General features: G+C 37.6%; 1 protein-coding gene across 1 annotated transcript; it reads right to left on the reverse strand.

The window, feature by feature from the left end:
• Nucleotides 1-2,493: 2,493 nt before the first annotated feature.
• LOC107044085 (prohormone-3) lies at nt 2,494-12,780 on the reverse strand. Its single transcript, XM_015265833.1, has 5 exons — nt 12,655-12,780; nt 12,335-12,551; nt 12,080-12,224; nt 3,303-3,455; nt 2,494-3,207 (listed from the first exon to the last, which is right to left on the reverse strand). Exons 2-5 carry the CDS (start codon nt 12,500-12,502, stop codon nt 2,966-2,968), a joined length of 708 nt encoding a protein of 235 aa, XP_015121319.1. The 5' UTR covers nt 12,503-12,551; nt 12,655-12,780; the 3' UTR covers nt 2,494-2,965.
• Between the last annotated feature and the right edge of the window lie 1,413 nt (nt 12,781-14,193).

Raw genomic sequence — 14,193 nt, forward strand, 5'->3', positions numbered from 1 at the left:
TTTATGTGAATGCCCCCTATTAGCACTCCGTCGCTATAAAATCTGAGGCTAGGCTTTCCTGGAACCAGAGGACTTACAACAAGCGGCTGTCACCAGTCTTATTAGCCTAGTGAGAAACACAGGGCTGGGGCTGTGTGACTGACCGAAACTAACGCGGATATTACAAAAGATGTATGATTTAGGTGACTCTGGGCGCTTTAAGTGACCAGCCGCGCATATTCTATTCTATTCTAATAAAATGAGGTAAATAATGAATTATACCTGATAGAAGGAAATGATGTGCAAAATAACCATTCAGAAGCATATTGATAATATATTAGCAAAAATAACTATACTATATACAAGAGCAATTTCCCACTTATTTAACGAAATTTTATGAAGCACTTACAAAATTACTATAAAAGAGAGGGAGGATGAATAAAAAAAATGAGAGAGGGAGGGGGGTCGTGGATTTTGCGACGTAACGTACATAATATTTCAATGGCTTCATAGAAAGTTTCTCCATTGAATTTTGTCGGGCGTTTTCTAAAGTGAAATGTAATAAAAAGTTGTTAAGAGGTTAATATGGCCTGAAGTCACGTGAATATTGATGATTCATTTAAGTTTTAAAGTTTTGAAGGTTCTGGGGACGAAAAGCCATGATGCAATTAATTCGCATAGTGCTGATGAATTTTCTACGAATAATTAGTGAAAAGATGTTCATAGTGAATAACTGAAAAAGGGTAAACTGCGGCATGCGGCATGAGGGAAGTGAATTAATCCATCCTCATCCAGTATTTGCACAATTATTTATTCTCAACTATACCTCTGAACAATAAATCGGAAGAAACGATTACACATATATATTTATTTTTGTTCATACACATAATATTTTATTATTCAAAGAATTAATGACATGACGAAGGTACTTTCGACTCGCAGCCTAATGGCTATAAATTTTGACATTACCTTAATCATCATAGTACAATTAAGAAGACATGGAAAATCAACTACCAATTGACATTCAATTACCACTAGGAATGATTCAAAAAATAGAAAACAACTAATTGAACTTCCACGTGATAATTTGATTCTCGATAAAATAATCAAAAATTGTTTCAAAATATTGTTTTTTTTTTCATTTTTTAATATCTTTCTTATAAGTAGACTCTTACGATCTATGATATGTTTTCCCCGGATATCGTGTCCGTCTGAATCACCCCGTTCCCCATAATCACACGTTGCCACATGGAATGGAAGGGGTGACTGAGACAAATACAATTCCATCCTTATATAGGCCAAGGGGCGCGGACACGAAGATATCTCGATAGAATTATCAATTTCGATCATCCAACGCTCGCTCACATCTCCCCATACTTTTAATCAATCGATATGTATTCTTTGTTTCACATTTTACAAGTAGCACGTATATTATTTTGTAATGCCTCACTCTCATCTCGAGGGCAAAAAGTATATGAATACTATGCAAATATATATCATGTGTATAGTTTACGTTATAGCTTAAGTATCGGGTAGAAGATAAAAATATAATTTTAACCATAGAATATACTTGCATTAACATTCACAGTTTTAAAACTCTCCTCTCGATGCATTTCGGCGATCACATGATGTTTTTTTTTATATTTTTTCTTCTTGTACGTTTATTAATCACGATGCATTGATGCATTGAAAAATCATATCTCTCTCTACAGAAATGAATAAAAAATTACTCTAAATCCATGTTTCTTAAGGGGAGACTACTTTGGGTTTTAAAAGTCGTGGGCTATTGGAATGAGATATCTCATACATTGACGATCGATTATGTATGTGTAAAAACGAATAATTAGTCAAAGAAACTAATAGTTTATTGTTCATTTAGCCCGCAAACGCTTAAAATGTTAAAAAATAGTCCTGGGCCTCCAATTTTTGAGATAGTTTTTTTTTCAAAATTTTTGGAAAAATGTGCGATAACAATTACGATTTTTTTTTTTTCATTCAGCCCTTACACAGATAATTTCGTTATTATTTTAATAAAAAATTGCACCATTCATGTAAAATAGCCCGAAAAATATTTCTGAATAATTGAGAATAGAGTTTTAATATTTTAAGGTTAATTTTTTTAGCTATTTTATATGAATGGCGCAAATTTTTACATTAAAGAAAACGAAATTAGCTGTGTCAATTAGAGTCGAATTTAAAAAAAAACTAATTCCTAATTGTTATTGTGCAATTTTTTTTTTAATTTCGAAAAAAAAACCTCTGTAGGTCAAAAATCAGAGGCCCTGGACTATTTTTAACATTTTAAGCGTCTGCGGAGAAAACAAACAATGAACAATTTTTTTCTTTGCACCAATTATTCATTTTTAGACATATATAATGGATTGTCAATGCATGAGAAATCTCACTCCAATATCCCACGACTTTTAAAACTCACAGTAGTCTCCCCTTAAATTCAAGTGGAATCGGTGGGAGAGGAAAAAATAAGCACAGTGTTCTCAAATGGATTGGATTCCCTTACATATGCATAAAGAATACACTTTAATTTTGTGCTACAGCCAAAGGATATAATTCTAGGGAATAAATTTTCCTTCTATCGCTTCTACTCTGATATGTCTTGTATTATTCAGTCGTAGTAATCGAGTAAATTGGAAGTCACACTGCCGCACACTCCACATTTCTTATTAATAATCTGTCTCATTAATTTGTTGACCCAGTTCACTACCTGTCCGGTTGCACTCGTTTCATCGTTCCGCTTTTACATAATTCCATAGGTTTATATGTCATCATTGCAGTATTTCTTGTTTTCTCTAAATTCATTGGTACGTACGTTACGTTACGATTAAGGACAATTCATTTGGTCAGTGAACCAAGACATTGGGAGAAATTAATTTATCTGAGTTGCTGAGGAAATTAAATCAATTTCGCGGCGTTACTTTCATCTCTGATATGTTAAGTATTGTGGAATTGATCGGGGTTAATCGTGAATTTAGATGAACAATCCACGCTTATAGAGGAGATTACGATTGTGCTGTCCCTGGGTGATTCGCTTCTCACCGGATGTGTACTGAACAATAGATTTTATTTGATCAGTTGCAACCGGTCCGATGCAGACCAGTGGATCCTTGAAGTAAGAGCAGATTTTCCTCGTAGTCTGACGATGGCGACGCTGAATCTGACAACAGAGACCCCTGCTGATGTCGCATTCCCTCGACATGAGGCACTCCTCACCTGGGGATTGTAATTGTTCCCGGATTAAAAATTTCCACCGTTTTCGAAGAATTTTCGTGTCAAAGATAAAGGTCATTCTTAATGGGGAAACTCACTGTACTGCTTGTTGGATGTCACCGGAGGCTGACAGGACCTTGTGTCGCCACCGGGGACGTCACCACACATGAGCCCCGACTCACAATCATTATCTCTCACACAGAGCTCACCCTGTTTCAAACCTCGGAAGTAGAAGCAAGTGCCTTCAGGGCCTATTTAAAAGAAAAGAAAGGGGCTTTTTAAAATAATAAAATCATTCTTTCTTTCGCAGAACTCGGACAAAAGGAATGATTGAAGATTTGGTGTGCATAAGTCTCCAAGACTATCTGTTTTTTCAGTAGATTTTTCTTGTAAACTAATGTCGAGAACGATCTTGGTTCTCCTCCTACTTATCCTAAAATCCTATCCAATACATGGAGAAAGAATTTAGAGAAAAATTATTGAATAAGTCAAGTACGCTGTTGGAAAAAAATGAAATTTCGACATTGATTACACGGAGAGAAATATTCAGTAAACATTATGGAACAATTCACGTAATCCGCAATGAGAAATCGTTTTCCGGCAATTTTTATAGGAATGGGAGAAAAGAAATCTGAAGCGTTCATTGAATTTTCGGGTTTATCACCGAGGAAAGTACGAAATTGTCACGTAATTTTTGCTGAAGAAGTAAAATCCTGCAGAAACTTCCCGACTTATTATGCTCCAAAATCAAAAATTCTTGAACGGTCAACAATTTTTATGAAGCTAGTGAGTTATTTCTATGTTCCGTTCCGCAAAATTTCTTAATCGTTGGGGAAAAATTGCGGAACGACTTATTGTCCCCACAGCGGCGAGTCATCAAACGGGTGGTTAATTTTTACGGAACAAATCGTAGAATTTACGTGGCGATTCGTACAATTTCAGTTTCGACTCACACTTTTTATTGAATTTTACTTCGCTCGCAGTTTACGTTTCGAAATGTAATGTTTACGTTTTTTTCTGGTAATTTTTATTGAATTTTTCTCTCCATGTACTAATTTTCAGGACAGTGACACTGAATGCGATTTAGGGGGAAAAGGTAATGAAATTTCAGGTTTCACTGAAAATTCAGTAAAATTCCAGAATTTTAAGCAGCATAAAGACGAGAATTCCTCAATTTATTAGAATTTCCAATCCAATATGAATATTCAGTGCCAAATTGTATTGAATTTTCAGTGAAATCTGTAATTCCATGATTTTTTCCCCCCTAAATCGCATTCAGTGTCACTGTACTGAAAATTCAAGAGTATATTTATCGAAATAATCTGGTTTCCTATTCAGGGAAAAATGGAACTGCAATTTACAGTTTTCTTTGATTTTTCTACGAAATTGTCAATTTTCCATGAGGAAATTCCCTGAAATTTCAGTGGCAGTTAAATTCGATAAAAATTTCCAAAAAGTGTATTGGAAATTTCAGACGAAATTTTTAAGAGTGTAATTGTGAAGCAAACTCAATTTTCAGTACTCTGATGAATGGTGAATTTTTCTCGGCAGGATTCCGGTTTCCGTGACGCCGTCGGTTGACACTTGATTCATGTATAGTATTTTGGGTGAGGAATACGGGAAAAATATTGAAAAAATTCTACCTTCATCCATTTTCGTACAGAAGAAGAGCTAAAGGGGAGGGTTAATCGAAAGGATTACAAGGGCGGGTTACAAAACAGGAGTCGCTAGGTTCACGAAAGTCACAAGGATCACAAGGGTCACAAGGGGATACTGCCTTAGTTGAATGCGTTTTTGACTGAAAATTGTTTTTTCCAGTCTTTTTTTCCATGACTTTTTCTTCGGCCTGATTCCGGTTTTCGTGCTGGAGCGATAAAAGTGATGATGTATTGGAAGAAAATGGTAATGTAATTTCGGAATTTATGAGTGTGGTATCTCCAGAATAATTAGAAATAAAATTTTATCCGTATTTTTCCCGTATTCTTCACCTAAAATATTACGAGAATCAATTGTCAAGATGAGGCGCCACGGAGATCGGAATCTCCCCTTTTTCTCCGTTGGCCCGGGAAAATTTACTGAACGTTGGGGTAATTTGTACCGAAACTATAAAATTTACCTTGCATTCCATCAAAAATTATCTCAGTGAACGTAAATGATTTCTCAATAACGCGTACATTTTTTTTCACAACGAAGAATGATTTTTTATACCATACGTGCATGAAATCCGGCCGGTTTCAGTTGCGTGTCGACGCACAGAAAGTGCCGGGTTTCACACTGTAGATGTGTGGAACCCTACACATCTGTATAATCCCGTGCATAACCCATGGGCATGCGCAAATGCACGGGTCGATGCGCAGATCGATGCGCAAATGGTCGTTGCAATATCATCGTTGGATTCCACACATCCATTGCGCATCGACTCGCGCATCGACTCATAACATCGCCCACTGCCTCACTTGTTGGTATCCACATCACCCTCTCAATATTCTGTCATTAAATTTATTCATTTATTCAATATAAAAGCAGTGAAATTAAATGGGCAACCACATCATACCCGACAGTGACGAGGAGATTGATCTCTCGGGAGATTTATTTGATGGAGATTCGACATTCCTCACCGAAGCAAACGTCGGTTCTCTGCCAAATAAAAAGCTGTGTCTGGATGATGAAAATGATGAAAATAACAACTGGAATGATGAAAATCTTCCACCAGAAATTTCGAAATCAGGACAAGAAGTGAGGAATAATTTGATCCCCGAAAAATCGGTTGATAAATACAAGACTGTCGATGAAATTTCACCCAATTAAATTGAGAAATTTGATTTTAAACAATTTCCAAGTCTGAACTTTTTTTAAATTTTTGATCTTGATTTTGATTTTTTTGTTTTTCAGTGTCTTTCAGGCTTCGCCCCCCCCAGCAGGGGCTCCGCCCCTGCACCCCGCGGGGGCCTCGCCCCTCGACCCCACCAGGGACTTCGTCCCTGGACCCCCTTCTGCCCCCCCGACCCCTTTTAGCCGCGCACGCACTTATGGTATAAAATAGTACACGCAACTCGTGCGGGCAGCAAGCGGTTACGCACGAGGGCGGCGCAGCCTTCCCGCACTTGTTGCGTAATATACTATTACCGAACGCGTTCGGTTAAACTTCACTTCCATTCGTCCCCATGACCTTCAGATGGGTACAAGAAAATAAATAGCCTACCGGTGTGGGAAATTTTACTGTACACGAAGATAATATTCGCATTCGTAGATGTTTTATTTTACCGAACGAATCGTACAGTATCCTCCACAAACAGGTATTTTTTCACTGAATTAAATTTCACTCCACGACTACCTTTCGTACAGTAAAATGTGCCACGATTTTCGTTGGTAATTTTTATCCAACTTTTCTCTCCGTATAATATTCTGTGATGTGACAAGATGTGAAACGCTATATAAGTTCCCGTTTTTAGTGAGATAGATTGCAGAGTTTGGGGTGAAGAATTTGATTAAAAATTTTAATTAAATTCTCCATAGGCGAAATTTTTCTTTGAAACTAGTTAATTCACTAAAAAATTCAGTTCCAGTATACTTAGAGGGCTACCTTTTAAAAGGTTAATTTCAATAAATTTGTATGTCCCGGCGGCTTGGCTCAGTAGGTAAATTGGTTGTTTCACATGCGAAAGGTTCCGAGTTCAAATCCCGGCCGGGTAGAATGGTGCGATCTAACCATTTAAAGTCTTGATGTAAAATAACGATTAAAAAAATTGTGTCCCGTCTCCTCGATTAAAACCGGAAATTCTGGTGAACTTCTATGAATTTTTAACCGATTCTATTGAAAAATTCTGCAGCTTTACTGCGGGTTCTTTCAAAGAATATATCCAATAGATGCCATTCAAATATTACGTCATACGTTTTTTGGACTTATATGACTGTCTCTCCCCTCGTTATCGCGATTTTTTCAATTTGTTGATAAAATCGAATTAAATTGAAAAATTCAATCTGTATGCGATGCTCATTAAACGTCCCGTAACTTAATAAATTGTTGCCATCAGAGCATTTTGAAATTCCCCTTTAAAAATCTTTGGGATAGTTTGAAGAACTGGAGAAACCTCGGTTTTTCGTGCGAAAGGGGACGCAAATAATATTGCATTTGTGCTGTCATCGATTGAAAATGGAAAAAAATATGGTGTAACATCACTATTACCTAAGCAATCCCCTCCGCCCTTTCCACGCAAAGCGTCACGAACTACAGACCCCCTTCCCCCAATCGGGTGACGTCATATTTTAATCCCACCGATAGTAACTAATTTATTGAATAAATCAGGAGAATGTGATCATTTTATACAACTTCTTCTATTAAAAAACGTATATAGTGCACCAAGTGTGGAAAGTCATGTTTTCACCGCCCTGAGTGCACACGCTATTTTTTAACACGGCTGCACGGAGAGAAATGTTCAGTAAAATTACCGATTACGGAATGGACTCAGAAAATTTAAGTGACGGTATCGTAATTTTTCACTGGAGATTCAGATAAAAATTACGGAACGCTCTGGAAAAATTCCGTGCCAGTTCCGTAAAATTTCGTACAACCACATTTCACTCCATAATTACGGAAAAGATACGTAACTTTTATTGAATATTTCTCGTCGTGTGCAAAGGAAAATTTGTATTTTGCTTTCTGATCAGCAGGAGGTCAGTGAATACTTTCAGCCAAGGGTGAAAACTTGTTCTCAAGGAAGGGAAGTAATCTGTCTTTTCCGCCCGAGGGAGCAAGTTTCCACCCTAGAGAGGAAAGTATCCAAATCTCATCCAATCATTTCCGATGGCGTCACAAAGATGTGAAACGCTATATAAATTCCCTTCTTTAATGTTTAATGTAAAAAAAGGAACGCACCAGGATTTTGCGTGTTCTGGTTTTTGATTCACTTTTTTCCCGCTTATTAGGGAACAAAGTACGAACTTTGCGTGCAGGTGTGTGAAAATAGTTGATTGTGCACCAAGAGAGGAAAACAGGACATTCCAACCCGCGTGTGGATTACTGACTGAAGCGAAGCCAAAGGTAGTAAACTCACGGGTTTTGATGTCCTGTTTTCCTTCCTGCGTGTACATACTATTGTTCGTCATAACTGCACGGTAACAGAACTATTAATCTCATGAACAATTCATCTTGACAATTCATCACATAGACCACTCATCGCACAGACAAATCTCCATACAGACAACTCAATATATATTTGTATTGAAATAAAATCTATTCAATCAAATACTTGACCACAACACCGCATGCCGAAGGTGAGAGCTAATCCGGTGAAGTTTATGAAAATTGAATTGGCATGTACCAAATTTAAAATATTGAACTATAATGAAAAGTGAAGTTAATGAAATGTGAATTTTCATGTAATAATTTCTATTAATAAAAATGAATTCTGTGAAATTGATTGAATTTATACTAATTATAATATTGATACTAATTTGTTTTTGTCATTGTTCTTATTGAGTTGTCTGTGTGATGAGTTGTCTATGTGATGAATTGTCTGTGTGATGAGTTGTCTAGGTGAGATGAATAATTGTTCATGAGATTAATAGTCATGGAACCAACTGCACGATATAGTTCGATTTTTCTTCATAAATTCAGAGAGAAACGTGGCTTATGTCATTCCGAGAATCATCAAAAACCACAAATATCCGAGAAATGAAATAAGCCACTTTCCTCCCGTTATTGGGGGAGGAAAATCGAATTTTCCATCCAGACATGACGCAATAATATATTTCAGGGCCAGTGCTACGCACGAGGAAAAATGACGGTTAGCACGGAAAAACTTATTTATGTCATTAGTCAAAAGTCAATAACTTCAAAAGTCAATAACTCGAGATTGACAGAGTGAAATTCAAAAAATTATAAATCATTCTCAGACTGTTTTTTTGAGCTTCAAAATAAGATAAATTTTATTCAAGTTGTATCAAGTGAAATTTATTAGGTAAACTTATATGTAAAGTGCTATCTCAAGGTCGTTAGCTCCGCCCGTCTACCAGTTCCCGATAGGGATTCCTCGACAATAATTTTTAGGTTCCCGATAAGGGATGTTATTGTAATAATCCCGAAAATCAAATCTCGATTTTTCATCAAATATTGGCATTTCAAGGTCTCTAATCTCATTTTCAGGAACATGTCTGTATGTTTGTGCGTAAATATGTATGTCTCCAGAAAGATGATTCACGATTTCTCGCGTAACTTACTGCTGATTTGATATTAGTTGATTCGATTGAGCGATTCTTTTATACGATCTTACGTACCAATCTATTTCATTCAAAGATTGAATATCATTCTATGTCTATCACAAGGACAGGGACATTATGATGGATCCATGCGGAAGCTTACCATCAATGGAATTGGTTGAAATAAGAACAAGAACAAGACTAGGGGAGGGTGTGCCTGTACCGCTCAGCGGGTAATACCGTTCACCCGATTTTCTGAACAACCATCAACTTGAAAATTTCTTTCTGTTCCTGATCATGAAGAATTTGATGATAGGGTGTGATTGTCGGAAAAATTTCACTTTATTTGGCACGTTAAACATGAAAAAACACGTAACGAAGTTTTGAGGTCTTTACAGTGCAAAATTTGTGGACTTGTACTTAAGGTTTTTGATAGTTTCAAACGCTGAATTCTCATATTAAACTGTGGTTACTCGATTCGTGGTACTTTCACGCGTAATTTGAGACCAATTCGATCTCAAAACTCCACTCATGTCAATAATTATCAACAATTTTGTTGACGCCGAGCGGAGCCGGTAATACCGCTCATAGGATCGGCCACGTAGTTGCTCGACAGCATTCGAGTACAGGTTAGGTTGCGGTGCAAGCGATACACGCAAAACCCTATGAACGGCATTGGAATCGTGCCGAGCGGTATTACCCGACGGCGGGTAGTACCGCTCAATAAGCTCTCTCTTTTATTTTCAATCAATTTTGTGGATTCTAAGGAGAATTAGGCGTCTACACTTCGAGAATAACGAGTTAAATAGTTAAAGAAGTCTCACAAATACGTTTTTTATATTCAAGTTGAAATATAAAATATAAAACTGGCATTTCCCCTTAGGTGGGCGGTACCCGCACACCCTATCCCACTTCACAGAAAAAGTAACGGTCACACGCCTTCTGCTGGGTAGGCTCGAACCTCTGCTTATTTTTTAATAAGAAGGAAGAAGATATTCCTACGTGGAATCGGCAAATCGGGAAGCTTTAATGTGATTTAAGGTGTGACAATGAAACTTTCGGGAGCGAGCGCAGCTAGCGACGGACAACGCACCCCCCCCAGTCAAAAGTTTTCTCACGCTACTTTTTTTTCCTTTTCATTAAAAAAATCACACAAGCAACTTTGAAATTTTGAGCCGAAAAATGTTTATAGGAAACATCTCAATAGTATAAGTTGTATAGAAAAAGCCAATTCCATTGATTTTCTCTACGACATATTTTCTATCGGACATTTTTATTGAAAAACAACGCGAATTCGATAGGTTTTTCTGTAATTTTTTCCGTGTGTGGCAGCATTGTTAAAACACTTCTTGGAAATTTTTAGCAAGTAACAGTTCCATTCAAATTTCAAGAAGTTTCGCCATCGAAAATTCACAATTCGATGAAAAAATTAATGGAAAGTATGAATTTCTGTTCAATTATTCCATAAAAATAATAAAAATCAGAAAAAGTAAAAAAGTTTGAATTAAAACCTTTTTTTGATTTATATTAACATTTTCAAAAATGCAAATCAAAATAATTCAGATAAATGTGTTCTTGAATTTTTTATTAATTGAAAATTTAGCGTAAATTGGTACTCAAGTTGGGGAATTCTTGTCTTTTCGCAGCTCAAAAGTTGAAATTTCATTGGTTCTCGTCTATAAATTGAGTTTAATGTCTCGTCATTATAAATTATTATGAAATGAAATTCCATTTTTTCCGACACTGAGGGCTGGCACCGAGGGGCTGGTCACTTAGGAAATCACTGGACCACTTGATTGGAAATCAAGGAAGAAATCACTGAAAATCAAGTGATTTCCATTTCCGCTAGTGATTTCTAATGACTTCTGGAAATCATCGGAAATCAGTAGAAATCATAAAGAAATCAGGTGATTTCAGAAATACACGGAGAAAAATATTCAATAAAAATTACGTATCTTTTCCGTAATTCCGGAGGGAAATGTGGTTGTAGGAAATTTTACGTAGCTGCCACGGAATTTTTCCGGAGCGTTCCATAATTTTTTTCTGAGTCTCCTGTGAAAAATTACGATACCGTCACTTCAATTTTCTGAGTCGATTCCGTAATCGGTGAGAGAATTGTGAGTTCCGTAATTTTTACTGAACATTTGTCTTCGTATAATTAGAAATCATCGATGCAAGTGAAACCCAAATTTTTTATTCGAACTCACTCATATGATCCCGCCTGACTCTCATGACCTTCTTATGCACATGCCATTTGATTCTTACTATCACATTCATAAGGTCCTCCTAAACTCTTTGGTTTCCCGAATTGTACAGATGCCCCACTTTAGTCCCGAAATCATGATTTTTTGAGTGATTTCTTGAAATCAATAAATCATCAAAATCTACTAGAAATCATTGAAATCACGAAAAATCAAAAGAAATCATGCTTTTCAATTCGTATTGAGAAATCCCAGAAATCATTCCAGAAATCACAGGAAATCATTCCATTCTGAAAATCTTTGAGCCACCCGATTGAGGAGTGACAAGCCCCTTGGCTGGTCAATTGAATCTCAAATTCAATTCCAACTAAAATTTAGATTAATCTCTACGTAGCAAAGTGCCCAAATAATCCTAAAGTCGATCAATTCCGAAAAAACTGAAATAATCCCTCCCAAAGTGATTGAATAATCCTCACCGCCATCAGCATCATTCGCCAGGCATATTTGTCCCGGACAGCAGTATTCATTGCGTCCGCAGGGCCTGTGATCGCAGGAATCATCATCGCCGGCAAACTGCAGTGCCTCGCCGAAATCGTTGCCGTAATTACCGACCAGAGGACGCTGGATCAATATTGCATTACGTCATATAAGCATGCGATTGACAGAACATCACATACTGTTGCACAACATGAAACCTACGTCAATAGCGATCAAACGATTGAATGAATTACCTGAAGCGAACTGGGTCTGTACCCCCCCTGTCCGCCATACCCAAGATTCGACAGCATTTCCGGTGTGAAGCGATTGAAGAGTCTACCCCAGGCCTCAACCCCTCCATTCATCTCCAGAATCCCAACGATGAGGAGCGTACAGAAAATGTTGCTCTTCCCCATGATCATCCGTTTATTTTAATTCCTCCTTGACCTTTCCAAATTAAGTTACGATACCCTATAAAAACACCACAACAAGCGATTACCTTCCCTTCTTTCGATATATCGAATAAATATCGATTGGTCTTCACCAGAATCCTCGAATGAAAATGAACACTCACAAGTGCACGGTTGCTTAAGCAATCAAATTTATCTCTCTCCACTCCCGAAAGGTACAATGCAGATAACCCAGTGGATGGTGGACGTACGTTTGATTTGACGAGCTCCAGAACACCTGCAGGAGGTAACTGAGCTTCACGGCGCAGCCTCAATCGCCGATTCGGTCGCGAAGAAAAGAGGAAAAAAGCCCGACGCATGCGCTCCCCCGTTTCTTTCCCTCTTCCTTTATCTTTCCTGTTTCACCATGCCTTCTCCATCCGCATTAAGACTAGCACACAGAGGGGTACACCTAAACAAAACGAAACGAATACGCCCGAACTTGAAGAGTGTTGTTCCGGCGCCACCAACACTCTTGTTCACTCTCGTTCGCCAACAAAAATTTCAGAGCCGGGTCGTTCACGTAGCTTTTGTTCTAAAGGCTGGTTTACCTGACTGTCCGTTTGAACCGTCTGCCAGTCTCCATTCGCAAAACGAAGCTTCAGAGGAAACGGAACACGTAGAAAGCATACTGTTTTTCAACGGCCATCGAGATACGCGGTAGTGTATAGGCTAAGGAAAAATTTTGACTCCAACTGTACAAAACTGGCCGAGCGTTGTTAAGTACACTGTTAATAGGAAACGATTCTTAACCAATTAGGACTAACTGACTACGTTAATAGAAATGGCGCAGAAATTTTCAGTAGTAATACCACTAGTGCTTCAAAATTATCGGATATTTTCCGATAGCTTCGTTTGTTGCCTCGTGCTTTGCACTTGTGATTTTAAACCTGCACATTTTTTTAATTTAATTTTTAAAGGAATTTGTTGCGAACAAGCTCGCAACAGGCCATTGCCCGAGGGCCTTCAGCTAGTGAATACATTTTTCATATAATTTCTTTTTCAAACTGCATATATAATATTAATTGAGTACGTTGATATATGAGTGTTTTTTTTTTTTTTGAACAGTAGATAATGATTGATACAGGGTTTATGAGTGAGGCGGAAATGGTATACATTGTAAGAGATGCAGTGATAAAGAGGCGAAGGAAATAGAGAACTTTTGCTACTGGTCTTGACCTTGGAGATGTGCTAGACCTCCCCAGGAGTTTGAGCCATACTCTTCTCTTCTGACGGCCTGTAGGTCCTCAAACAGGGTGTGTGGGGGATATTTATACCGGGATCTTCTATTGGGGTTGCGCTTGTGGCAGCGGTCAACAATATGGTCCAGTTTATTAAGGGCAAAATTCGTTGTCAGTTTTTAGAGCCTGTCAACGATAGATTCTATTTTGGTACGTTCGTAAAGTAGGGTATTGGAAGGGTTGTGGAGAGGATTGTCTGGGTGGCGGATCTTCCTCATTTTACGAAGGGTACCTGCACAATTTGACACAATCGTTCCTAGGCAGGAAAGCTTGAGGAAAATATCCGATTAATTTTGAAGCACGAGTGGTATTTGCCGGATTATTTTTCCACTCGGATTTCGGTCAAGTAGAGTGCAGTGAACATCATGCGGATACATTTATACATTTACAACCATACATTTACAACCCACTTTTTTGTTTATC

This window comes from Diachasma alloeum, unplaced genomic scaffold, assembly GCF_001412515.2.
Source record: "Diachasma alloeum isolate Michigan unplaced genomic scaffold, Dall2.0 Dall_scaffold_00674, whole genome shotgun sequence".
In the NCBI taxonomy this organism is placed as follows: Eukaryota; Metazoa; Arthropoda; class Insecta; order Hymenoptera; family Braconidae; genus Diachasma; species Diachasma alloeum.